This window comes from Lupinus angustifolius, chromosome LG03, assembly GCF_001865875.1.
Source record: "Lupinus angustifolius cultivar Tanjil chromosome LG03, LupAngTanjil_v1.0, whole genome shotgun sequence".
NCBI lineage: Eukaryota > Viridiplantae > Streptophyta > Magnoliopsida > Fabales > Fabaceae > Lupinus > Lupinus angustifolius.
Window position 1 is genome coordinate 14,365,768 of NC_032011.1, and position 27,059 is coordinate 14,392,826.

The 27,059-nt window shown below is 31.2% G+C and overlaps 2 protein-coding genes across 2 annotated transcripts; one reads left to right on the top strand and one right to left on the bottom strand.

The window, feature by feature from the left end:
* LOC109342356 lies at positions 17,562-17,963 on the top strand. Its single transcript, XM_019580354.1, has one exon. It carries the CDS (start codon positions 17,562-17,564, stop codon positions 17,961-17,963), a length of 402 nt encoding a protein of 133 aa, XP_019435899.1.
* On the bottom strand, positions 20,703-22,143 carry LOC109342358 (ATP-dependent DNA helicase PIF1-like). Its single transcript, XM_019580355.1, has 3 exons — positions 21,957-22,143; positions 20,851-21,369; positions 20,703-20,716 (listed from the first exon to the last, which is right to left on the bottom strand). The coding sequence occupies exons 1-3, from the start codon at positions 22,141-22,143 to the stop codon at positions 20,703-20,705; spliced, it is 720 nt and encodes a 239-aa protein (XP_019435900.1).

Here is a 27,059-nt window from a genome sequence, read left to right on the forward strand (position 1 = left end):
TGGCAGTGATAAGGTACGCACCATTAAACTTCAAACTCTTAGGCGTGAGTTTGAATTACTTAAGATGAAAGAGTCTGAGACCATAAAAGACTATTATTCTAAAATTAAAGAAATAGTCAATCAAATGAAAGCTTATAGGGAAAATATTCTTGACAAAAGAATTGTTGAGAAAATTCTAATTTCAATTCCCCAAAAATATGACTCAATAGTTACTACGATTGAGCAAACCAAAGATTTGTCTACTCTATCAGTAACAGAACTAATGAAAGCTTATGAGCAAAGATTGAGTAGGAATGATGAAGGTTCACTAGAAAATGCATTTCAATCAAAGCTCAGACTAAGGTCTCGGAATAAAGAATATGAAAAAAGAAATAATATTAGTGCGAAACATTCTAGAAACAGAGAGATTTCTAAAGACTTATCTAGAAACAATCAAGCAAAATATCTTCCATGCGGCATATGCAAGAAGTCAGGCCATTCAGAAAAATATTGTCGATATCGAGGAAAGATACAATGCCAATATTGCAAAAAAAATTGGGCACTCAGAGCAAAATTGTCGCAACAATTATAATCATTAGACCAATTTCACTGAAGAATGTCAACATGACCAACAACTATTCTATGCCAACCAAGTCTCTGGTCATGATAAATAAGAAAACTGGTACTTGGATAGTGGTTGTAGTAACCACATGGCTAAGGACGGGAGCATTTTCAAAGACATTGATGAGTCTTTCAGAGTGCAAGTTCGATTGGGTAATGACACCATGGTTGAGTCCAAAGGTAAGAGCACTGTCATGGTGGAGACACAATCAGGTATACAACTTATCAAAGATGTCTCACTAGTTCCTAACCTTAAAGAAAATCTCTTGAGTATTGACCAAATGATGGAAAAAGGCCACTCTCTCCACTTTGAGGGAGATACATGCAATATATATGACAATAATAGAAAGCTTGAAATAGCCCAAGTTAAAATGGAGAAAAGAAATAGAAGTTTTCCAATAACTTGGAAATATGCTACCAACATCGCCATGAAGGTTCAAATTGATGAATCATGGCTATGGCATCAAAGATTTGGTCATCTTAATAATCAAGCCTTAAAGCTATTATATCATAAAAGAATGATAAAGGCCGTGCATCCAAGATAATGAAGGAGCTTGGGAAGGATCTCTACTTGGGAAGCAACATAGACTACCTTTTTCAAGTGGGCAAGCTTGGAGAGCAAAACGCTTGTTGGAGCTCATCCATACTGACGTATGTGGACCAATGAGGATGCCATCACTCACTAATAACAGGTACTTCATCCTCTTCATTGATGAATTTTCTAGAATAACATGGGTCTATTTTATAAAAGAAAAATCACAAGTCTTTAGAGTATTCAAGAAGTTCAAGGCTTTTGTCGAGAAGTAAAGCGGGAAATATATAAAAGTACTCAGAAGCGATCGTGGCAAAGAGTACAACTCTCACGAGTTTGATAAATTTTGTGAGGATGAAGGCATACAGCGTCAACTCACAGTTGCTTACACTCCACAACAAAATGGGGTGTCTGAAAGAAAAAACCGCATGGTCATGGAGATGGCTAGATCGATGCTCAAGGAGAAAGGTTTGCCAAACACCTTTTGGGCCGAAGCAGTTTACACAGCTGTCTACATAATGAACAGATGTCCAACAAAGGCAATCGAAGGTAAAAGTCCTATAGAAGCTTGGAGCGGTAGAAAGCCATCAGCTAAACATCTAAGAGTATTTGGATCTATCGGTTATATACATGTCCCAAAAGAAAAGAGACACAAACTAGAAGACAAGACGATAAGAGGCATCTTCTTAGGATATAACATACAGTCAAAAGGCTATCGCATATACAATGTAGAAAGAAGAAACTTATCATCAGTCGATATGTTGAAGTTGATGAAAGCGCCGCTTGGAACTGGAATGAAGGTAAGATTGAGAGACACAACATCTCCATACCAACACAACAACCACAAGTAACTTGGGAAGTAGAAGAAGCAACAGAAGATCTAGGTACGCCAACTACACTCCCACATGAACAATCTTCACTAGAATCTTCTCCGAGACGAGTAAGATCTATGGAGATATATATGAGATATGCAACTTGGCCATAGTTGAACCTGGAAGCTTTGAAGAAGCATCACGACAAGAAGTATGGGTCAAGGCAATGGAAGAAGAGATAAAGCTGATCGAGAAAAACAACACTTGGGAGCTAGTAGATTGTCCAAAAAATAAAGACATCATTGGAGTAAAATGGGTGTATAAAACAAAGCTCAATCCTGATGGCACTATACAGAAGTACAAGGCGAGATTAATAGCCAAGGGCTACTCTCAACGACCAGGAATCGACTATAATGAGATATTTGCTCCAATTGCTCGTCTAGATACTATAAGAGCTCTAATAGCTCTTGCAGCAAAAAAAGGATGGAACATTTACCAGCTAGATGTCAAGTCTGCATTCCTCAATGGAGTACTTCATGAAGAGATCTATGTGGAGCAGCCAGAAGGGTTCATGAGAAAGGGCAACAGAAACAAAGTGCTACGATTGAAGAAGGCTCTATATGGCTTAAAGCAAGCTCCTCGAGCATGGTATAGTAGAATTGACCAGTACTTCGTCGATAAAGGATTCAGGAGGAGTAAGAGTGAGCCTACACTATACATTAAGACCCAAGGTCAGTATGATGCTTTAATAGTTTCCTTGTACGTAGATGATCTTATATACACTAGAAACACTATAAAGATGATAATAGAGTTTAAAGAAGACATGATGAAGACATTTGAGATGACAGACCTAGGCTTAATGCACTACTTCCTTGAGGTAAATCAAAGAAAAGAAGGTATATTCATCTCAAAGAAGAAATACATAGAAGAACTACTAAAGAAGTTCAAGATGTGTGAATGCAAACCAGTTGCTAATCTGCTCGTGACTAATGAGAAGCTACAAAAGGACGATGGATCTCCACAGGAAGATGCATCTCTCTACATGAGTATGATTGTGAGTCTTCTATATCTTACTGCCACTCGACCATATATCATATATACTACAAGTCTTCTATCAAGATTCATGCAAAGCCCAAGTCAAATCCACTTCAGAGTTAGAAAAAGAATTCTTAAATACTTACAAGGAACAAAAGAATTCGGTATATGGTATAAGACCAACACCAACTCAACATTGCACGGCTACACTGACAGTGATTGGGCAGGTTCGGTGGATGATATGAAGAGCACATCAGGCTATATCTTCTCACTTGGATCAGGAGTATTCTCTTGGGTGTCAAAGAAGCAAGCAATCATTGCACAATCCACAGTAGAAGCTGAGTACGTAGCAGCTGCAAAGACGACTAACCAAGCTATATGGCTTAGACAAATACTCATTAATATGGGAGATCAAGAGACGGAGCCTAGGGCAATCTATTGTGACAACAAATTGGCGATAACGATAGCAAAGAATCCACTCCATCACAACAAGACAAAACATATCACAATTAAATATCATGTTGTCAGAGAAGCAAGTGAGAATAAAGAAATAAAGCTCGAGTGTTGCAAGACCGAAGATCAAATTGCTGACATATTCACTAAGGCATTACCAAGGCCAAAGTTCGAGCAACTACGATCGATGCTAGGAGTTACAAAAATGTGCATCAAGGAGGAGTGATAAAATATTGATGCACACTTTCTAGAAGCTTCCACACTTGTGTAGGAATAAGTAGTGGTGATTTATCTAGAATTATCTAAGCTTCTAGTATATTCTATTATAGGCGTTTAGTATTATAATTAAAGAAGTATCTAGAAATCTTGAGAAAAATGTATACTAGATACTTATGGAACCATCTAGAAATTCATAAGTATTGTAGAAAGTCTATAAATAGGCACTCACCCTTCACTTGTGAAGCATCCAAATAAGAAGCAAATTATTCTAAGTTATGTAGCTCCAAAGCTTCTCCAGTTCTATTTTCACTACTATAATTTTCATTTCTAAAATACTATCAAGCCTTTAAATGTTTTTAGTGCTATTTTATAATGAAAGTGATTGCAAGTTTTTTATAGCCAAAATTTTTGTGGAGAAGGAGAATGAATCGTGTAGCTGTCATATTTTGAACTAAGGTGGTATCGAAGCATGGGGTTTAGGATTTGCTTGCTCGAGCCGCTGCATAGTTGGAACGTTCACGGTCAAGGACCATGGTATAGGGAGATTCTTCCCATACACAGCTTGAGTCTCCAATAATCTTTGTTTAGATCGACACTAAGTTTGTGATAATTGTATGAGACCGAGTTAATTTGGTTAAGTGTTAATCGATAAATCATAAAGGATATTGTATCTTCAAATGAATCAATCGAGAAGTTCCAAATGAAAACTATAATGTATACTTGGAGCACTCGAGTAAAGTAGTACTCGCTCTAAAAAGATTTGTGGGAGTTTTTGGTGGTGTAGACGACCTAACCAACTAATGAGGAGGAGGAGTAAGAGAAGTGAAAGATTAAATTTGGGAAAGCTATGCACACATTGTTTGTCACAATAGAGGACTTGATAACATCAAAGGAGGCCTCAAATACCTTAGTAATGCTCTTTACAAGGAAGAGTGATGTAAAACTGCAACTGTTGTACAATGAATCCATGTTCATCAAGCAAGGTGATATAATGGTGAGCCAATATTTTACCAAAGTAAAATCCATTTAGAATGAAATTGAAAATTTGGGATCGAAAAATTAACTCAAAGAAGTGGGAGTGTGGAGGATAATTATCAATTGTTGAACTATAAATATCATAGGATAATTATAGACACTCGGGAATAGACAAGTAGATGTGTAAAGTTTTAATAAAGGAAAAGGATAGAGTTCTCTTTGTAGAAGCAAAAAAGATATAACACGTGCATATGAGGAGGGAATTCTTAAAATATTATTCTGCAGAAGATGAACATAAGGCTCTTGCATTTATAGCCTTTTACAACGTGCAGTAGCAAAAACGCACATTACATGGAATTAAAAATAACTGACCCTAAAGAATATGGCTTATTAACAACGTGACTAACAAATGAGAAATTAAGTTTGACTATCATTCCCTCCCTTAAGTTAATGCATATGCATTAAGCTTAAACTTCAAATGCATCAATTACTCCAAGCATCACACAAAGCTTCACAAATTGCTCCAATCTAAGAGGCTTTGTCATTATATCTGCAATTTGCTCTTTACAGCTACAAAAACTCAGCTTCACAGCTCGATCATTTGCCAAGTTCCTGAGAAAATGAAATCTTATTTCCATGTGCTTGCTTCGTCCATAGAAGACATAATTTTTGGACAACTGAATTGTAGATTTGTTGTCGCCATGAATTTATGTGCTTCCCTTTTCTTCAGCTCCAAGTTGCTCCAAGATTCTCCTAAGCTAGATACATTTCACCTTCTATAGTTGATAGGCTCACTACTGGTTACTTTTTAGAAGCCCATGAAATTGCTCCAGATCCCATAATGGAAGCAAAACCTGAAGTGCTCTTTTGATCATCCAAATCTCCAGCATAGTTGCTATCTGGCTAAGATATAAGACCAGCATTTCTTTGGCCTCTTTTGTAGAGCGTTAGAAGTAATTCAGCTTCTTATAGGGTTAGTTTTGATTTAATTAGGAACTTCCAAAGATAGTAAGTTCAGTTAGTTGGAATTAGTTGGTAGTTTAGAATCTTACTATAAATAGCATTTGTAATTCACTTGATTACACAATGAGTAATACATAAACCTTTCATCCAATTACTCTCTCATATGCATCAATCTTTTCTCACTAAATACACTATTCTTCTTCTGTTTTCTTGCACGATTGTATGCTATTTGTGTGTGCAGAGAGATTAAACACAATTCATCTTCTCATCTTGTTCTTGATTAATTGCATTCATTACTTATTAAGTGTAGTGTTTGTGTTTGAAGATTTAGCAGTGGTATCTAGAGCCTTCTTTTCGAGACTGGAAGTCGTGGAAGGAAGATTAGAGACACAAGAACAATGGCCACGAACAATGGCCACAAACAATAGCTTCACTATGTCATTACCAGTTCTGGTTGGGAAGAATTATGATAGATGGCAGGTTCAGATGAAAGTGCTCTTTGGTTATCAAGAAGTTCTTGAAGTGGTGCAGAATGGTGTTCAAACGGTTGGAGATGATGCACCTGAAGTTCAACAATATGCATTCAGAGAATGCAAGAAAAAAGATTGCAAGGCACTCTTCATGATTCATCAATGTGTAGATGAATCAAATTTGAGAAGATCTCAAGTGCTAGAACAACCAAAGAAGCCTGGGAAAACCTGGAAAAATGCTATGTAGGGGCAGAAAAAGTGAAGAAGGTTAAATTGCAGACTCTAAGAAGGGAATATGATTTGTTGTAGATGAAAGATTGTGAAACAATTTCTGATTACTTCAAAAAAATTAGATCCCTCACAAACCAAATGAAAAGCTGTGGTAAGGAGATGAGAGAACAACTAGTAGTGGAGAAGGTTTTAAGAACCTTGATACCCAAATTTGATCATGTGGTTGTTGCTATAGAAGAATCAAAAGACATTGAACAACTCAAGATTGATGAGTTGTAGAGCTCCTTAGAAGCATACGAGCAAAGAATCAAAGAGATGAGTCAAGATAGAGTTGAAAACCAACCTCAAGCTCTGCAAGCACACTCCTTCAAAAGACACCCTTGCCAAGGGAATTTCAACAAGAAAAGCAAGGAAGTGAAAGCTGATAAAGGAAGAAGTAGTGATAGAACAAGACATGATTCAAGCTCCAACTTCTCTCAAGAACAAGCAAATAGAAAGCCTAAGAAGAAGTTTGATAAAAGCAGGATTCATTGTTACAATTTTAAGAATCTTGGGCACTTTGCCTCTGAATGCATATTCAAACGTGAGAGTTTTGGAACAACAGAAGCAAGATTGGCTCATGCAGATGAGTCAGATGAAGAACAAGTTCTTCTCATGATCACGACTGAAAAAGATCAAGTCAATGGTGATTGTGGTACCTTGACACATGCTGATCAAATCATATGACATGCCATACAGAATGGTTTACAAATCTTGATGAATCAGCTAAGAGTAGAGTCAAATTTGCAGATCATAGATTTATTGAGTTTGAAGGGATTGGAGACATGTCAATTCAAAGGAAGGATGGAGGCTACTCAAGCATTCATAATGTGCTCTATGTGCCCAAGATGAAGAGCAATCTCTTGAGCATGGGGCAACTGCTTGAAAGAGGATACACTATGTCAATGATGAACAAAACTCTTAGGGTATTTGATGTTGGAAAGAACTTAATTTTGAAGGTCCCTCTATCAACTAACAAGAACTTCAAAATTGGGATTCAAGTGGGAAATCATAACTGTCTTATGTCTAAAGTCTCTCAAGATAGTTGGATATGGGACAAGAGGTATGCACACCTGAATTTTAAGAGCCTTGAATCATTGAGTAGAGCTGAGATCGTGACTGGCTTACCATCAATTAACATCTCTGGTAGCTTGTGTGAAGAATGCTTAGCAAGCAAAAAAACCAGAACATCATTTACCTCTCACATTCCATCCAAGTCCAGAAGAACACTTGAGTTGGTTTACTCAGATGTTTGTGGTCCATTTGAAGAAAACTCATTGGGAGACAACATATTTTTTGTGAGCTTCATTGATGATTTCACAAGAAAAGTTTGGGTGTACCTGATTAAAAGGAAGAATGATGTGTTCACCACCTTCACAAACTTTAAAACTCGGGTTGAATGGCAAAGTGGACAAAAATTAAATACTCTAAGAACTGATGGGGGTGAGGAATACAACTCAAACGAATGGACAAAATTTTGCACCAAGGAAGGAATAATTCATGTAGTGATTGCTTCATACACTCCATAACATAATGGCATTGCAGAGAGATTGAATAGGACACTCCTTAACATGGAAAGAAGCATGATCAAAACAAAGAATCTACCTAAGAAATTTTGGGGTGAGGCTATCGCAACTGCAACCTATATTCTAAACAGATCTCCTACTAAAAGGCTAAAGGAAATCACACCTGAAGAACCTTGGTCGAGCTTAAAGCCAAATATGAGTCACTTTAGGATCTTTGCCTCAATATGCTACAAGCATGTTCCTGATCAACGAAGGAAGAAGCTTGATGACAGAGGTGTAAAGATGATCCTACTTGGTTTTCACTCAACAGGTGCATATAAAGTTTTTGATCCTTCAACTCAAAGGATAACGCTAAGTAGAGATGTAAGGTTTTATGAGTCACAAGCTTGGGATTGGGATCAGAATCCTGAAGCAACAGAAAGGCAAACATTATTGCATCTTGATGAAGACAATTCAACAGAACAATTACCCTGTGTTGAACAGCAAATCATAGGACAATTTGTTGGTGGAAGTACCATATCAAGAAGACCTCATAGTAACAAGCTCCACAGAGACTTAGTGACTATGAAGTCTTCCCAGATTCAAGCATCACTACAGAAGGAGATCTAGTACATATAGCCTTGATAGCAGAAATGGAACCAGTGAGCTTTGACGAGGCAGTGAAGGAACCTCATTGGAATAAAGCCATGAAAGAGGAACTTAAGTCAATTGAAAGAAATCAGACTTGGGAACTCACTAAGCTACCATCAAACAATAGAGCAATATCTGTTAAGTGGGTTTACAAAGTGAAAGTAAATCCAAAAGGTGAGGTGACTAAACACAAAGCTAGATTGGTGGCAAAAAGGTTCTTGCAGAAACAAGGATTGGATTATGAGGAAGTCTTTGCTCATGTGGCAAGGATAGAAACCATAAGACTAGTTGTGTCATTGGCAAGCTATCACAATTGGCCAATTCACCAAATGAATGTTAAATCTGCCTTTCTAAATGGACCCTTAGTAGAAGAGGTATATGTCACTAAACCACCAGGATTTATAGTGGCAGGAAAAGAAGATCAAGTCTACAAGTTGCACAAGGCTCTCTATGGTTTGAAACAGGCACCAAGGGCCTGGAATAAGAGAATCAATAGGTTCCTTTTGTACCTTGGTTTTGTCAAATGCGAGTATGGAATCTTTGTAAGAGGGTCAAACTTGGATAACTTGCTAATAGTTTGCTTGTATGTGGATGATTTGTTGGTGACAAGCAAAGAAATTAAAGAAGCATGTGCATTCAAGGATGATATGAAAGCTGAATTTGACATGAGTGATTTGGGAAAATTATCCTACTTTCTTGGTCTGCAATTCACAGAGACAGAGAATGGTTTCTTTATGCACCAAAGCAAGTATGCTCTTGCTGTGTTGGAACAATTTCAAATGCACAAATGCAACTCAGTTTCTACACCAGTTGAAACTGGAATTTCTAGCACCTCAACTAATGAAGATCAAGCAGTAGATAACACTATCTTTAGGCAAATGATAGGGTGTTGGGGATATGTATGCAATACAAGGCCTAACATTGCTTATGGTGTTGGAGCTGTGAGTAGATTTATGCAAACACCAAAGAGATCTCATCTACTTGCTGCAAAGCGATTGCTTAGATACATCAAAGGAACAATTGGGTATAGTTTGTTACTTCCCAATAAAACTTGCAGCAACACAAACAAACACGGCATGTTCGGGTATAGTGATGCAGATTGGTGTAGGGATAAGGGTGATAGAAAGAGTACATCAGGCTATGTGTTCATGCTTGGTGATGCTACAATATCCTGGTGTTCCAAGAAGAAAGCACATTGAGACACGTTGTCATTTCTTACGAGATCAAGTGAATAGAGAAAGGCTCAAGTTGGAGTTCTGCAATTCTGAAAATCAGATTGCAGATATATTCACCAAACCATTGAAGAAAGGGACATTTGAAGAACTTAGATACAAACTAGGAGTTGTATATTTGGGTGAAAAGGATAAGAATTGAATTAATGGGTAGTGTTAGAAGTAATTCAACTTCTTATAGGGTTAGTTTTGATATAGTTAGGAACTTCCAAAGATAGTAAGTTCAGTTAGTTGGAATTAGTTGGTAGTTTAGAATCTTACTATAAATAGCCTTTGTAATTCACTTGATTACACAATGAGTAATACATAAACCTTTCATCCAATTACTCTCTCATATACATCAATCTTTTCTCACTAAATACACTATTCTTCTTCTGTTTTCTTGCACGATTGTATGCTATTTGTGTGTGCAGAGAGATTAAACACAATTCATCTTCTCATCTTGTTCTTGGTTAATTGCATTCATTGCTTATTAAGTGCAGTGTTTGTGTTTGAAGATTTAACATAGAGTATGCCAAACTATACCTTAAAATCTTTTTTGCTACAAGTAAATGAGATGACTTTAGATTTGCCATGAACCTACTAATTAAGCTTACTCCATACATCAGATCTAGTCGCATGGCTGTGAGATATATGAGGCTTCCAACTGCTTGTTTAAACATGGTGGCATCCACTCCATATCCTATTTTGTCTTTTGACAATCGTGTTCCGAGAATAATAGGAATTTTCACGGAGTTGCTGCTACCCATGTTGAATCTTTCAAGGATTTCTCGAGCATATCTTCTTTAGAAGATAAATATTCCAGCTTCATTTTGTATAACTTCAATTCCAGAAAAATATATCATCCTTCCCAAGTCAAACATATCAAATTCTCTCATCATTGAGCTTTTGAATTTGTCACACTACTCTTATTGCCTCCAGTAAAGATGAGATCATCTACACAAGGACTAACAATAAGTATGTTACCTCCTTCTTTCTTGGTAAATAAGGTATGCTCGCTAAAACATTTTTCAAACCCTTCACGCATAAAATATGCTTTTATCTTGCTATAGCGAGCCCTTGGCGCCTGTTTAAGGCCATACAATGCCTTCTTCAATTTGTAAACCTTGTCTTTTTTCCCTCTTTGGATAAACCCTTCTGGTTGTTCAATGATAACTTTTTCTTCAAGTTCCCCATGAAAAAATGCACTCTTCACGTCAAGTTGAAATATTTCTCATTCATATTGAACTACAAGTGCAAGAAACGTATCGTATCAAGTCTAATCATTGGTGCGAAAACTTCTGTGTAGTCTATTCCATATCGTTGTGCATATCATTTTGTCATCAATCTTGCTTTGTGCTTTTCTACTTCTCCATTTCGATTGAGTTTAGTTTTGAAAACTCACTTAACTTCAATTGGCTTGACTCCTATCGGTAGATCTGTTAGATGGAATGATGGTGGAATGATGGAGAACATCCATAGTGGAATGATGGTGGGGAGATTTTCAAATAGTTCATGGATGGAACGACAGAAGATGTAACGTTTATTTTATGATCAATGACAAATTAATTAATTATGATAATGACTAAACTATTGATTCTCGTTGTTCCAACAATATGACATGAGACGAGGATAAATTGTTAAATATGTCAATATAAGGGAGGAGTTGTTGTGACAACAAACAAAATGAAGTTGTCAATTGCCCATATTAGCAATACAATAATTGAGTATGTGTATGCAATGTTTGGAGAAATACTTGGTTAAATATGATAATGAAGAAATCCATGTTAAGAGGCTTGCAAAATCTTGAAGCATGAGATAAAATCTATATGCATGATGCCAATAAGGGAAAGGTCATGATCTACCTTATGTGAAGCAACCTTAAATCACTAGAAATAGGTACATGATCATGTTCGCTGATGATTTTTCTAGATATATGTGGGTATATTTCGTGAAGGAGAAATTAGATGCTCCACTGAAGTTCAAAAGCATGACTCATAAGGAAGTTAAGTGACAATGCTTGTGATTTATATATGTTCATGCTAAGCCAGAAGCGTACCAAATTTGACAAGAAGTTCGTTTGTTGCATTTTTTTGTTTACAAAATTTTGTGAAAGGGATGGAAATGTTGTACTTCAACAACAGGACATTGTTAAGTCAATAAAAGGTCTAAAGTATATTAACCATATCAAAGTACATTATTTTCCTATATCAATGGACAATATCCAAAAACGAGAAATGTGATTTATCAAATACAAAAAGCAAGACTACAATCTAAATTTGGTTGTTGAACAAAGATAAAACAGTTTAACTACATTAGAGAACAATTAACAACCAACAATTATATTGCACTTAATGAAGTCGAATCAAGAAGCCAATTTCGAAGGGATTCTCCAACGAATTTTAAATGCTTAGCCTATAGATGGTAAAGACACTAAAAATTTCATTCAAGAGTTGTTGATCCAAAAACAGAAGAGGTTGAGAAATCTAGACATGAGCATTAAAAGTTTTGAATAGAAGATAACATTAATTCTCCATCCTTTCACCATTTACTCTTCATTCCTTCTACATTTACTCTTCATTCATAAACACGAACAAACAAAGTCGTGGTATATATAACAGTTAACTCAAAGGAGTGTGTTGGATCATGTTTTGTGTTTTGTTTTTTCTTTTTCCTATGCAAAATTACAATGTTCTTCATGTTTTCTCAATTTATTTTATTTTACATTGATGCTTCTTGATAGCCTTATCCAATTCCAAACTTTGTACTTCACGATGACGTTACAATTTACTCTTTTTCATCATACTAACTTGTTAAATATTTGGTGAATTTATCACATCTATCAAAACTAATTTCTTCAAAAATCAAATTAAAGATTAAATAAACAAGAATGTGAAATTATATTAAGGCTAAAAATACTCTTTTGGTCATATATCCCGTTTTTATGTTTCAATTTGGTCATTTTATAACAAAATAAATGTCTTAGTCATCTATTTTTACGAACATTTTTCAATTTTATCATAATAGTGTAACATCTCCTACATTCTATATCCTTAATTATATTAATCAAAGGAGAACCCCTATCAATTGCTCCCCCCTATGGGGCATTGTTGTCACATGGTCTAGGAATAGTTATAAGTCTCAAGATTTCAAATTTACTTTACCATTCTATTATATTACTAATCGGGATCACATCTTCTGTTCCATAATATGTGGCATTTCATATGTCATAAATTGTGATTGGTTAGAAAAATACTTAATAATTATATTTCAATCTTAAATATATTTTCTTCAATCAATCATAGGTTATTACACATGTAGTGACACATATTATAAGATATAAGATGTGTTCAATGGAGATTTGGATTGACCCTCCAATTGACATCTCATATTTATTGCTTACCAATCAAATGGAAGTTTCTCTCGAGTCTGGAGAGAGCAGTGTATACCTAAGATTGTAACACATGGTAAAAATAATGTTTTAATGGTTCAGATTTTTGTTTTTTTCTAAATTAAATATTTTTTAAAAAGTAATCTCTTTCCCATTCCCAATATTAGAGAGTAATATATTTCATTTCTCTCATGAGGCTTTAGGCTCGTTTGCTTCTTTTACTTTGAGAGATACTTAAGAAAAAATGATATTGATTCTATAATTAATATGAATAATAAAAATCTAATAAACTCTGAAAATTTGAAAAATAATCTGGTTAGGTATATTTTTAGTACTTTAGTTGTCCCTTTTCATTTCAGTCTTCTCCATGATATTTGAACACTATGATTAACTCCTTTCAATTAGTATTTTCTTGGGTACATATTTCAATTAATATGATGTAATATCATTATTAGAAACCAAAATTAGAATAACCTATAAGAACAAAAACCCCAAAAAATTTAATTATAGAAACCAAAACAAAATTTAAATAACTGTGGAGAATAAAAATATATTTAAACCAAAACTATTAAAACACTAAATACCAATATTTTTTAATAATAAATATATACCATTAATTGATTTTCATTCAAAATGTAGTAAAAAACTATATATCAATATTATTTAATAATAAAAACAAATTTTATTTTAAATAAATTAATGTAATGAATTATTTAAAAAAAATCATTTTTGAAAGGAGTTTCATTAATATTTTTAGAGTTAATAAAATTAATTATGAATGAAGATATAAGAAAGAGTTTAATTTTCATTCACTATCAATTTTTTTTAAATGGACCACTATGATTTTTAATGATACGAAAAATATACTGTTGATTATATTACTAAAAGTATTTATGTAACAATGCATGACAATAAAATCAAAAATTAATTTATTTCTATATGAATAAATATACACACTTTCGATCAAGAGCCTTAATAATATTTTAATTACTTGAAAATGGATTATCAATTGTATATATTGCATAACATTAAAATATATTTTTACAAAATAGGAGAATTCGGGAGTGTATTATTGAAGGTGCAACGCATTTTTTATTATATATATTTTGTGACAATGTTATATATATGTAAAATTTAAATTTTAAAACTAATTTTATAATAAATACTTTTTATTTTTATCATTAAATTCTTATAATAAAGAACTCATTCAAAAATTAAAAAAGCAGCTAAAAGTTTTTATATAATTTAGAAAAGTTTATTTTGAGATCCTAACTTTCACATTTTATTTTTAGTACTACCAAATGTATCTCCTCATTATTTTAGAGTAAGAAATTAATCAATTAATCCATTTCAGGATGCATGGTTGTCCCTTCCAAAAAGTGTCGCTATGAGAAATTAACCTCTTAACCTTGTGATCATCCTAGGAAAAAACTGAGGTCTTATATTACTAGACCAACACGTCATTAGTTCACATTTTATTAATGATGTTATTAATCATTTAACTTACAAAACTGTACAATTATTTATTTTTGAATATTGTGAAACTTTGACAAAAATTAGTTGGGCAAATAGACAAAAATATATAATAATTAAAACTTTAATCTCATGTTTGATCATTGAATTTAAGTATTAAAATAATAGAGAGGAAAACTTTAAATGAAAACAAATTCTTTGTTTTTACATGTTTCATTGTTAATTATTATTTGAACTCATATGTTATTTTGAAATTTTGATAGAATTATATATTTTTGTTTGAATTTTATTGTTAGTCAATAATTAGTTATTAAAAGAAACTATTCTATGGAGAGTATTCTTTCATCATTTTTGGGTAAGAAACTTAGGGTGTGTTTGCTTTTGTTATTTTCTATTTTCATTTTCAATGAAAACATGTTTGTATTGTTATTTTCATTTCATATTTCTGAAAACATAAGATTCATTTCCAGAAAATTTGAAAATGAAAAAAATGTCATTTCCAATATTTTCAATAATGAGGAAATGACATTTTTATTGAATTTTTAAAAATTTTGTTGCTCCAATCAATTTAATATCTTTTGATTTTTAAATTTTCCATTTTATTACAAATACTTTGATATTTTTAAAACTCAATGGACATTTATATTTTACTTTCCAATATACCCTTATATATTACTCATCTTTTCACCACATGTTTCTTCCTTTCTTTTTAATCTAGTTTTCATTGTGGATTAAATGTGATTATTTAGTCAAATTGTATTGAATTTTTATATCATTTAATAATTTCTTAAATTATATGTATAACCTTAAATATAAAAATATGCGAAAAGAGGGAAATATATTTTTTAGTTACTCTATCTACTAATAAATAAAACTTCATAATCAACCGATGAGTGTATCTCTCATCGAGACCACCACACACCTTCTTAATAGAATTTATTTTTTTACCTCTCAACATAACAATTTTTCTTTAATTGTCATATGGTATAGGTAAAATAATTCGTAAATTAATATAAATATAATAATGTATGATTTTGGGATGAAAAATGATGTTATTTAAAGTTATTGTAACCTTAATTAAATAATAGAACATTTGTATGTTAGTATTTTATTTGAACTTTTTTACAGAGCATTTACAACTGCATAATATTTGTTATGATTTTCTCCGCATCTTTGTCATTGCTAATCACTAACTCCAATAATTAAAGTTGTTCAATGTCTTGATAACATAAAATTTGTTAAAATCATTGACTTGACTAGTTTAGAGATTAAAATTTAGAATTAAATTAATTACAAGTGTGTCCTAGATTGTGAAGTTTAGAGCATTGTTGTGATAACTGGATGGTCGGATCGGTTCGACTACTAATCGGACTTGAAAAACTCTGGTTTATAGTCTTAATCGAATGAGGGGTTGAATTGCTTTGCACCGAAGAAATTTTGGTCCGATGTATTAAACTCGGTTGAACCAGAATAACCTAAAAAAATGAACTGAACAATTCACTTGAAATTTTAAAAAATAGAACAATGTTATAATGTTTTGTTTTACTATGTTCCAAATAAAGATGGAGATATGTTATTTCATTATAATTATACATAATTTTTAATTATATAAAAAATTGTATTTATATATAACTATATATTTATAGATAAAAATGATAAATTATATATGAAATCACTCAATCTGATCAAGCGGTTTAATTGTTTAAACCTAATACGAGACAAACTTATTTCGGGTTTCATAACATTGGTTTAGAGTGAATGATTTTGAAAATGAAAATGCTAATAACAAACATGTTTTGAGGAAATGAAAACATGAAAATAAAAATTGTTTTTCAAAATTAAAAATAGGAAATGGAAATAGAAAATATTTCTTGAAACCAAGCACACCCTAATATTTTTGATGAGTTTATTACAAAAGTATATAATAATTAAAACTTTAGTCTCATGTTTGATCATTGAATTTAAGTTTAAAAAGAATAAAGAGTAAAACTTAAATGAAACAAATTCTTTCTTTTTTACATATTTCATTTTTAATTATTATTATTTGAATTCATATGTTATTTTAAAATTTTGATAGAATTATATATTTTTGTTGAATTTTATTGCTAGTCAATAATTAGTTATTAAAAGAAATTATATTATCCAAAATATCTTTTCATCATTTTTGGGTAAGAAACTAATCTCTTTTGAGATGTACGACTGTCTTTCTCAACAAATGTCGTTCATAAGAATTTAACTCTTCACATTTTAACTTTTCTGGGAATCTAGCAGTCGTATACCACTACATAGACCACGAATTGATGGTAGTTTGAATCATTAATAAGTTTGAGTTTCAAAATAAGTAAGAATGACTTTAAATTAATATATAATTTTGCTTTTATATATTTCTTTATTAACTATTTTTATTTTTAGTAATATGTTAGTATATATGTTTCGTTTTATTTTATTATCTCTGGTTGATTTCTTATCATAAATTTGAAATAAAATTAATAACACCCATGTTTATGAAGAAAAACCATGGATATTGAGGGTTACAATAACTTAGATCTTCCTTACTCACTAAGGATAGATTGAACAATATGATAGAATATTACTGGAAAAAAAGTATACACAATTATTATAAGAATTATATGTTGTCATACATCTTTTATAATTCATATTTAATTTAACTCTTAAATATATTAATAATAATATGAAAGAATAATGATTAACTTTCTAAAGTAAAGTTGTAAAAACTATTCAATGAATATTTGCATCTAAAATTGAGATGCATGCACATTGTAAAGTATAATATTTTTATATAACAAATTTTATCTTAAATCATCTTCGAACTAATAATATTAAAATAAAAATAATAAAAAATTAATTTTTTAATTTGTTAATTGACACCACAATTTAAGACAAGATTGGTGATTCCTCCCATTGTGGATGCATCATATATCTCTATCAAGAAGCTAACGCTCCCAAATCAAATATCTTATTAAGGGCTTCCCTCTCGGACATGGCCAGAATTTCCATATCCCCGCGCATTGCTCTAGCCGCCGTCTTCTTTTTCCTCCTCTTCATCTTTCACTCAATACTCGCCGGAGAAGGACCGTTCCTTCCTGTGTTCTTATCATCGTCTCACTCCTCCAACAAGGGACAAAACATGTGTGTCGGAGTGACTATACCATCATTGTGTCCGGTTAAGTGCTTCCGGGCTGACCCAGTTTGCGGTGTCGACGGTGTAACCTACTGGTGTGGTTGCGCCGAAGCGGCTTGCTCCGATGCTAAAGTTGCTAGTATGGGGATTTGTGAAGTGGGGAATGGAGGTTCGGTTCCGTTTTCAGCTCAGGCTTTGCTTCTGGTGCATATTGTGTGGCTCATTGTGTTGGGATTCTCAGTGATTTTTGGTCTTTTATAATTGTGCTTAGAAATTATTGAGTGGTAATGCATCATCATCTTTCAACATAAATTTTTGTGAAGAAGTATAACGAATAGTGATGATGGATCCACAACAACTCGATAAATAGCAGAGGTTGTCGTGATTGGGTCTGGTTTGTACTACTTGGAACACAAGTTATGAACAACCATCCTATGTTCAAAATGATTAAGTGTAATATATTTTGTTTTTAAATTTTTTTATTTTATTTAAGTGTTGTTTTTCATTAGATCAGAACAAAAATTTGAGACAGAATGGGATCAAGTGATCTCTATCCACAACTGATCTTATATCCACAAGTGATATAGGATGTTGTTGTGGTTCAATTTCAAAAAATATAGCGTCGTTGCTATGTATAATATAATAGTTTTTTTGTTGAAAAAACTATCACAAACATACTTGAAATGAAACTGGACTTTTTGGAGTACTCCTCTAATATTTAGTGAAATTTCTCATCACTTTTTACACATAAAAATTATCCTAAATTTATATACATATATTATATTATATGGGAAAGGAGTATCTCCTTGTGTAAGGAGATAAGTTATTTCCCCGTGCCAGTGAAATTATGACATGTGTCATGTTTAATCATTTTCTGTAAAAATATTTTAAAAATAAACAAAATAGCACACATGTCACATTTTTACTAGTAGAAGGAGATAACTTATCTTCTGATATGATGAGATACATTATTCTCATATTATATTAACTCTCCTACTTTATTTTCCTTGCTTTTTAGCCATACTTTAATTGATCTTTTAATTTTGATACATGTCCAAAAGGGTTGAGTTTGGATCCTTTCCATTAATGGAAATATCAGTGATAGGATAGGATTATGACATATGGCTAAGCCAATTTTTAACGATCTGGATTTTAAAATATAAAATAATACATTTTTAAACGCATTAATTTGGGAAAATGACAATCATGTCTTTTTTCTCTCTTCTCTTTCATTCCTTAATGAGACTCACAAAAACTATTCTATGGCTTCATGAGAACAAAAAATTGACATTTCATAAATCATATCAAGGAACCACCTTTCTCCATGAATAAGAATATTGACTTCATCTTCTTCTTATCAACTCCATTAGGACCCAAGAACAATAACCATATATCATCGTTTGTTCCATATTGATGTCGTTTTCTATTCCCCACTTTACTATGGGTTACTCACTATGATAGTTGATTTGTGTGTTGAAGAGGAAGAATAGAAGAAATGATTTTTTTATTTTTTTCTTTTAATGGAGTCATGACAGCTAAAGGTTGTTGAAGAAGAAAAAATGCAATTGATAACCTGTATATTTTCATTTATGGTTCGTACTTGTGATGCTTGCAAGCAACTGTTTTACTTTCAAAAAAAGAAGAGAAAACGTAACTGAGACTCCATATTGAGGAATGGGAGAGAGAAAAATAATATGATTGTCATTTTCTCTAAATTAATGTGTTTAAAAATATATTATTTTATATTTGAAAATCCAGACCGCTAAAAATTAACTTAGCTACATGTTACAATCTTGTCCTATTAGTGGCCTTTCCATTACTAGAGAGGATCCGCACCTTGTCCATAATGTGTAAATACTACATAGCCTATTACCAATTAATGTTAAGTGGCACGTATTAATGTATTATTGGAATATGTGAATCAAAACCTATATTAAAATGGATTTATTGAAATTTTTGTAGATATTAATGAATTTAATAATTTAATATAAGGTTTAATAAATTTATATAAACGGATAGTTCATTCATTTGCTAACACTAATACTAAACAATATAAACCCAACCAATATTCCCATTGACAACAAAATCCCCCATCAGAAACTGAGTTCTTTATTTCTACAGTTAACTTATTTTGCAAATTCATTATCTTCTTCTAGAGATCATTATCATTCATAATTTTAGTGAATACAACTTCAATAACTACTCCATTGGAGACTACTGATTTACCATATTCAAGATACTTGAAAAAAAACAAGTTTTTGGCAAATACATGTTCCCATTAAAAAAGCATACGACTCTTTAATGCACCCTGCCAAGTAAATTTGTGTAGAAGCTTCTGAAGCTACAAAAGTGGCTAGTGGAGTAAACAAATTTAGCTTCCACCTAGAGTACCTCTAGAACCGCTTTCCAAGGTTCTTAACACTATTAGACATTAGACATATACACCATCAATAGACCATAGTGGCATGGTAGAGTTCGAAGCCACAAAAACTGATAGGCTAAATGAGCTTAATAACAAAAGGTCTAGAGTTCCTCCTAAATGGATGGTAGATTATATTGTCTAGAACCTTCTATTTTAATTTCCCTTTTAAGAAATTACCTTTCAACCAAGAAGTTGCCAAGTGTAGGGCTAACATCATAATTAGGGTTTGCTTATTGTACTTAAGTTGAATGGCTTTCCTTTAATGATATACTAGTAGGAGACTCGTGCGTTCGCACAGGTAATAATATGTATTGCTTGAATTTAATTAAATAGTGATTACATAACTTGCTAAATGAAATGTCATTGAGAAATACTTCGTAAAACATGCTTTATATTAAAGCAATACTAATGTAAAGATTATGGTACAATGTATTGGACCTGTAATGTTAAAGAAAAGAAACATGTTAGAAAAAGTTGAATGAATTTAGATGATTTTTTTAAAAGGAGAATATAAGTAAAGATTAACTCATAAACCTTGCTTTGTATATATCTGATTGTTGATGTAAAGTTGTTGTACATTATGATATTGAATCTGTTATTTTAAAGAAATGTAATAGTTAGAAATAAATATTTCAAACATAATGTAAAATAAGTTGTAGAATACCTGTTAAAGATTTTGGAAAACTTCTTTATAAACGACATTTGTCGTTTTCTTCAATGGTTTACCATCCTTGTCATGTATCAATATCTTCAATCCATTTTTGCTCTGTACTCTTGAAACAACTACATACAACTGACCATGACTGAATACTGGTCTAGGTAAATACAACCCCACACTCTCTAGTGACTGACCTTGCGATTTGTTAATTGTCATAGCGTATGACACAATTATAGGGAACTGTCTTCTAATAAGCATGAAAGGCCATTGAGATTGGGATGGTGACATTGATAACCTAGGAATGTAAGTGATATTTCCAATGTTTTTTCCAGACATTATCTTTGCCTCAAGTACATGATTAGCCATCTTCGTAACCACCAACCTTGTACCGTTACATAACCCTTCAGACTGATCTAAATTCCTCAATAACATAATTGGGGTGCCTACTTTCAGCTTGATCTTATGATTTGGAAGGCCTGATGTTGAAAGTGAATTTAGAAATTCAGGAGTTAATATGTTGAATGTTTCATTGTCATTAGCATCAGACATATCAACTTCATCTGAGCTCAAGTATTCTTTTTCATCGCCTTGTAAATATACATTAGAATAGTTATTAATTTGAATGTAATAAATTTAATACATTTAACATAATGTGCATGTTAAATAAACTTGAATACTTTACCTGGAATTTTCATCAGAACATATTCATTGATTTGATCAACAATCTCAATTGTTGATGCAAGTATTGCTCTACATTGAAGAAATAGCTCATCCTTGTAACGTTCTTGCAAGTTTGGGTATGTGCTAGTCAGGATATGTATAATTGTAGAAGGATAAAAAATACCTTGTCCTTCCTTAACTCTGACATGTGTCAGCAAAATAATCATGGACTCACCAATTGTGAAGTTGTTGTAATAGTTAAAAAACTTCAGGGCATGAGATTCCCAAAGAGTACATGTCATAACATCACCACTGCTTACAACCAAGAGTAAAAAACGTGTGAGATAAAGTCATTCAATTAATGATAGTGAAGAATAAATTTAAGTTATTACCTAGAATCTCTGAGATTGAAAATAATGTCTACAAATTATTAAAAAAATAGTATTAATTCAATATAACAAATAAACTAAACAATAGATGAATATAAGAATATATATTTTACAAAAAATATTACCAACTAACAAATCAGCATGAAAGTCTCCAACAAGTATTTCAGCAAACTTTTTAAAAGCATATTGAAATTGAGGAATATCGGCAAACTCTTTTTCTCTTAGAGTTGTACTAGCTGTAAATTGCAATCTGTAGGCATGATTACATGCCTTAAATTGTAGATCATTGTGGAACACATTGAAATTATGCATGACATAGGTATGGTTTTCAACCAAATGATCTTTCCATTGATTGAATTCTTCCTTTTCACATAAACTTGGATATTGTCTCCCTAAAACAGCTATGGTTAGTAATAGATTTTGTAAGAAATAAATGATTTTCTATGTAATATTACCTTGTAGTCCATCAATATCATTTCCAGATGTCTAGGTTTAGGTGGAAGCTGAACATACCAAATTTCTGTAATTCTAACAGCTATCTTCCACAGGTGTTTTGAGTCATTCAAATCCCTTACCAACTCGAACGGGCGTGATATTGACATTAACACATCAAATACTAACTTATGAAAACATTAAGTCACCACAAACAAAAACATTAAGCCACCACAAACAAAAACATTAAGCCACCACAAACGAAAACATTAAGCCACACAAAACCTAACAACAACAGTTAAGTAAAATATATTGAAAGCATGACTCTCAATTCATGAAAGAATTAAAATATAGTACGATAAAAATTGTTAATGTCATTTTTTGCAGAGGTGAGCTCATAAGTACACTACCACATATTACGCATGACCTTATTTGTTATTGAAGATAAAACTCTCAACATAAGACTCAACTAATTATAAACTGGAAATTAGAGAAGCTCAATTTTGAAAAAAAAAGTAAAAAATGTTTAATTGATATTTAACTAATGCTTTAGAAAACGTATATTAAAATAGAGAAATTAATAATAATAGTAGCCAAGAAGAATAAACTATTTACAATCTAGAGAATCAAGAAGCAATAATCGAAGACAATACTCAATTATTATATTCAAATACAAATGACCGCTTACTTTAGACACAAATTATTAGGCATAGATATTGCATCTTTACAAAAAATATGATAGTCAGCCTCATTACAAAATGATATTAACTGAGAAATATTTTGTTAGTAAGCCTCTTTAAATAAAAGAAACATAATTAACTTGGAATATACAAAATAATGAAAACCAACCAACAATGGATATGTTGAGAGTGAACTTCGTCAATCAACTACAAAATAATTGATGGATATAAAATAGTCACAATAGAGAAATGAACAATTTTTTTTCCAAATTTAATGCAGTAAAAGTGACAATTGATAATAAGTCATTACAAATGCAATTTATAATTCCAGAAACAGTTTCATAGAGGTTATTTACAATGACTTTCGAAAGGTCCAATGCAGAAATATATATTCAATTTCTCAACTTCAAAGAATTTAATATGAGGGACAACTAAAATTTATCTTGAAAAAATATATATTAAAAACCATGCATGTAACAAATATATACTCCATATCTCATCTTCAAAGAAACAAATATAAGGAACAACTACAAAAAGTCGTCAAATATACATATATATACCAAATATATAACATATATATAACAGTTATACTCAATATTTCATCTTCAAAGAAACAAATATAAGGATATGTTGAGAATATACAAAATAATTCACTTGGAATATACAAAATAATGAAAACCAACCAACAATCAATGGATATGCTGAGAGTGAACTTCGTCAATTAACCACAATATAATTGATGGATATAAAGTAGTCACAGTAGAGAAATGAACAAAAAAAATTCAAAATTTAATGTAATAAAAGTGACAATTGATAATAAGTCATTACAAATACAATTTATCATTCCAGAAACAGTTTCATAGAGGTTAGTTACAATGACCTTCGAAAGGTCCAATGCAAAAATATATATTCAATTTCTCGTCTTCAAAGAATTAAATATGAGGAACAACTAAAATTTATATTGAAAAAAATATATATTCAAAACCAATGCATGTAACAAATATATACTATATATCTCATCTTCAAAGAAACAAATATAAGGAACAACTACAAAAGTCATCAAATATACATATATATATATATATATATACATATATATATATATATAGAGATATATATACCAAATATATAACAATTATCCTCAATATCTCATCTTCCAAAAATATAAGGAACCACTACAAAAAGTACCAGAAATCCAGAATATACATTAAAGCCATTAATATATAACATATATAACAATTATCATTAATATATATTGACCTAAGGAAAAACAAATCAACAATATACATTAAAGCCAAAAAACATATAAAAGATAAATACCATAAATATAGCAAATATATATTAAACACCAAAAATTACTAAAGTTAACATTTTAAGGCCAACAATGTGAAAGTATCATCAATTTTGTCCTCTAAAAATCCAAGTGGCAAAAAAGGAAGATGTCGAATATTGTAATAATGCTAGCCCAATGCATTCTTATATAGAAATAGATAGACAGTAGATGTTTGCAAGAGTTATATAATGCATGCGAACAAATACAATATATTTTTTATAGGATATTCATTTCGGTTTCGTATATAACACATGATAACGGGAAACCGCACTAAAATTCAATTTGATTATTGCAATTTCATGATATAGTGTGGTGAATGCTTACTACTATAACTTTAAATTTTAAATTGCGGTTATGGTTTTTATGCTTTTTATATTTCCTTGAATGAATGTTCTTTACTTTCTTTGCTTCACAAAAACAGAAGCTAAAATAAAGTTTAACAAAAAAAAAGTAAAGTAAAACAAAAGTATAAGACCCTAAAAATAGTAGTAAGGGGACAGAGAATCATAAGATGTTGAAGGTGAAGAAAAGAAAAGGATGAACTTTGAATGAGGAAATTGAACACACAACGCAGAAAGGCCACCAGGTGAAGGGTGTTAGGAGTTTGCTACTATAAGCTGAAAATGTGCCCACATAAATTGCCTAAATAATATATACTGAAGCCTACAAAAATGAAAGACAAATATCAGAAATATAACAAATAAATAATGACACTAAAAAAGACTAGAAATAAACAAATATATATTGCAAATATATAACATATATATAGCAAATCAACAATATACATTAAAACCAAAAAACATATAAAAGACATGTTCCAGAAATATAGCAAATATATATAAAACACCAAAAGTACTAAAGTTAACATTTTTAAGGCCAACAACGTGAAAATATCATCAATGCTAGAAAAGCAAGAAACAAATACACTTTCATGAAAAAATAATCAAGATCACAAAAAGCAAGAAATAAATAAACAAACATAACAATGCACAAAACAAACGCATATTCAAAAAAATTTGAATGTAGAGCGGATCTGGAGCGTTAGATGAAGATCCAAAAAAAGAAAGAGGAAGACTTTAGATCTAGAACATATGCATATTCATCAAAGGTAAAATATAACAAATATCAGAAATATAACAAATAAATAATGACATCGAAATACACCAAAAATATATATTAAGCACCAAAAAGTAATAAAGTTAACATTTTTAAGGCATACAATGTGAAAGTATCATCAATGCTACAAAAGGAAGACACAAAAAAAGTAAGATGAAGATCGGAAAAAAGAAAAGAAGAACTTTAGTTGTGGAAGGCATGCATGTTCATCAAAGATAAAATAAATGCATGTACAAAAAGAAACATAACGATGTACAAAACAAAGATATGTTCATAAAGTTAAAGTGGACATTTTTAACAAAAAAATATTGAATGTAGAGCGGATCTAGAACGTTAGATGAAGATCCAAAAAAAAAGGAACAACTTGAGATCTAGAATATATGCATGTTCATTCAAATGTAAAATATAACAAATATCAGAAATATAAAAATAAATAATGACACAAAAATACACTAGAAATATATATTAAGCACCAAAAAGTAACAAAGTTAACATTTTTCAGGCATGCATGTTCAGCAAAGATAAAATAAATGCATGTACGAAAAGAAACATAATGATGTACAAAACAAATGTATGTTCATAAAGTTAAAGTGAACATTTTTAACAAAAAATATTGAATGTAGAGCGGATCTAGAACGTTAGATGAAGATCCAAAAAAAAGGAACAACTTGAGTTCTAGAATATATGCATGTTCATCAAATGTAAAATATAACAAATATCAGAAATATAAAAAATAAATAATGACACAAAAAATGAAGAACATTGGATCTGTAAGTATGAAACCTCAGTTACCTTAAGTAGAGTGAAGATGTGTATAGTAGATTGGAAGAAACGAATAGTCGTATAGATTGGAAGAAATGAAGACAAAATGAATAGCCTTCTACCAGATTGGAAGAAACGAATAGCCGTATAATATATTGGAAGAAACGAATAGTTTTTGTAATAGATTGGAAGAAATAAATGGCCTTGTAGCTTTAATGTGTGTTATTATAATTTATTATAATAATCTTAAAATGTGGAAACGTCGGAAACGTGGCAGACTTTTGTTATCTACTATTTATTATTATTATTATAATAATAATAATAATAATAATAATAATAATAATAATAATAATAATAATAATAATAATAATAATAATAATAATAATAATAATAATAATAATAATAATAATAATAATAATAATAATAATAATAATAATAATAATAATAATAATAATAATAATAATAATGTTTGTTGGAAACGTTAGAAACCTTGAAATGAATGGCCTTGTTATTATTATTTGAATGACTTTTGTTATTATAATAATAATAAGGTGTGTTGGAAACGTGACAGACTTTTATTATTATAACCTTGAATAATAAGGTGTGACAAACTTTTTTCTGGTTTTTGAAAAAAGACTTTTGGAATGCCTTTTTGCTAATAATGTGGCAGAGTTGTGGTTTTTGAATTTTTTTTAATATAAAAAATTTGGTTTTACAATTTTGTCCTTTAAAAATCCAAGTGACAAAAAAGGAAGATGTCCAATATTGTAATAATGCTAGCTCAATGCATTCTTATATAGATAGTAGATGAAAAATATATAGAGCATTGCTCAATCTCTCTTGTTCTCTTCAATTTCCAGAATTATTAACACTTATTGGTAGAAACCCTCTATCAATTTGGTGCT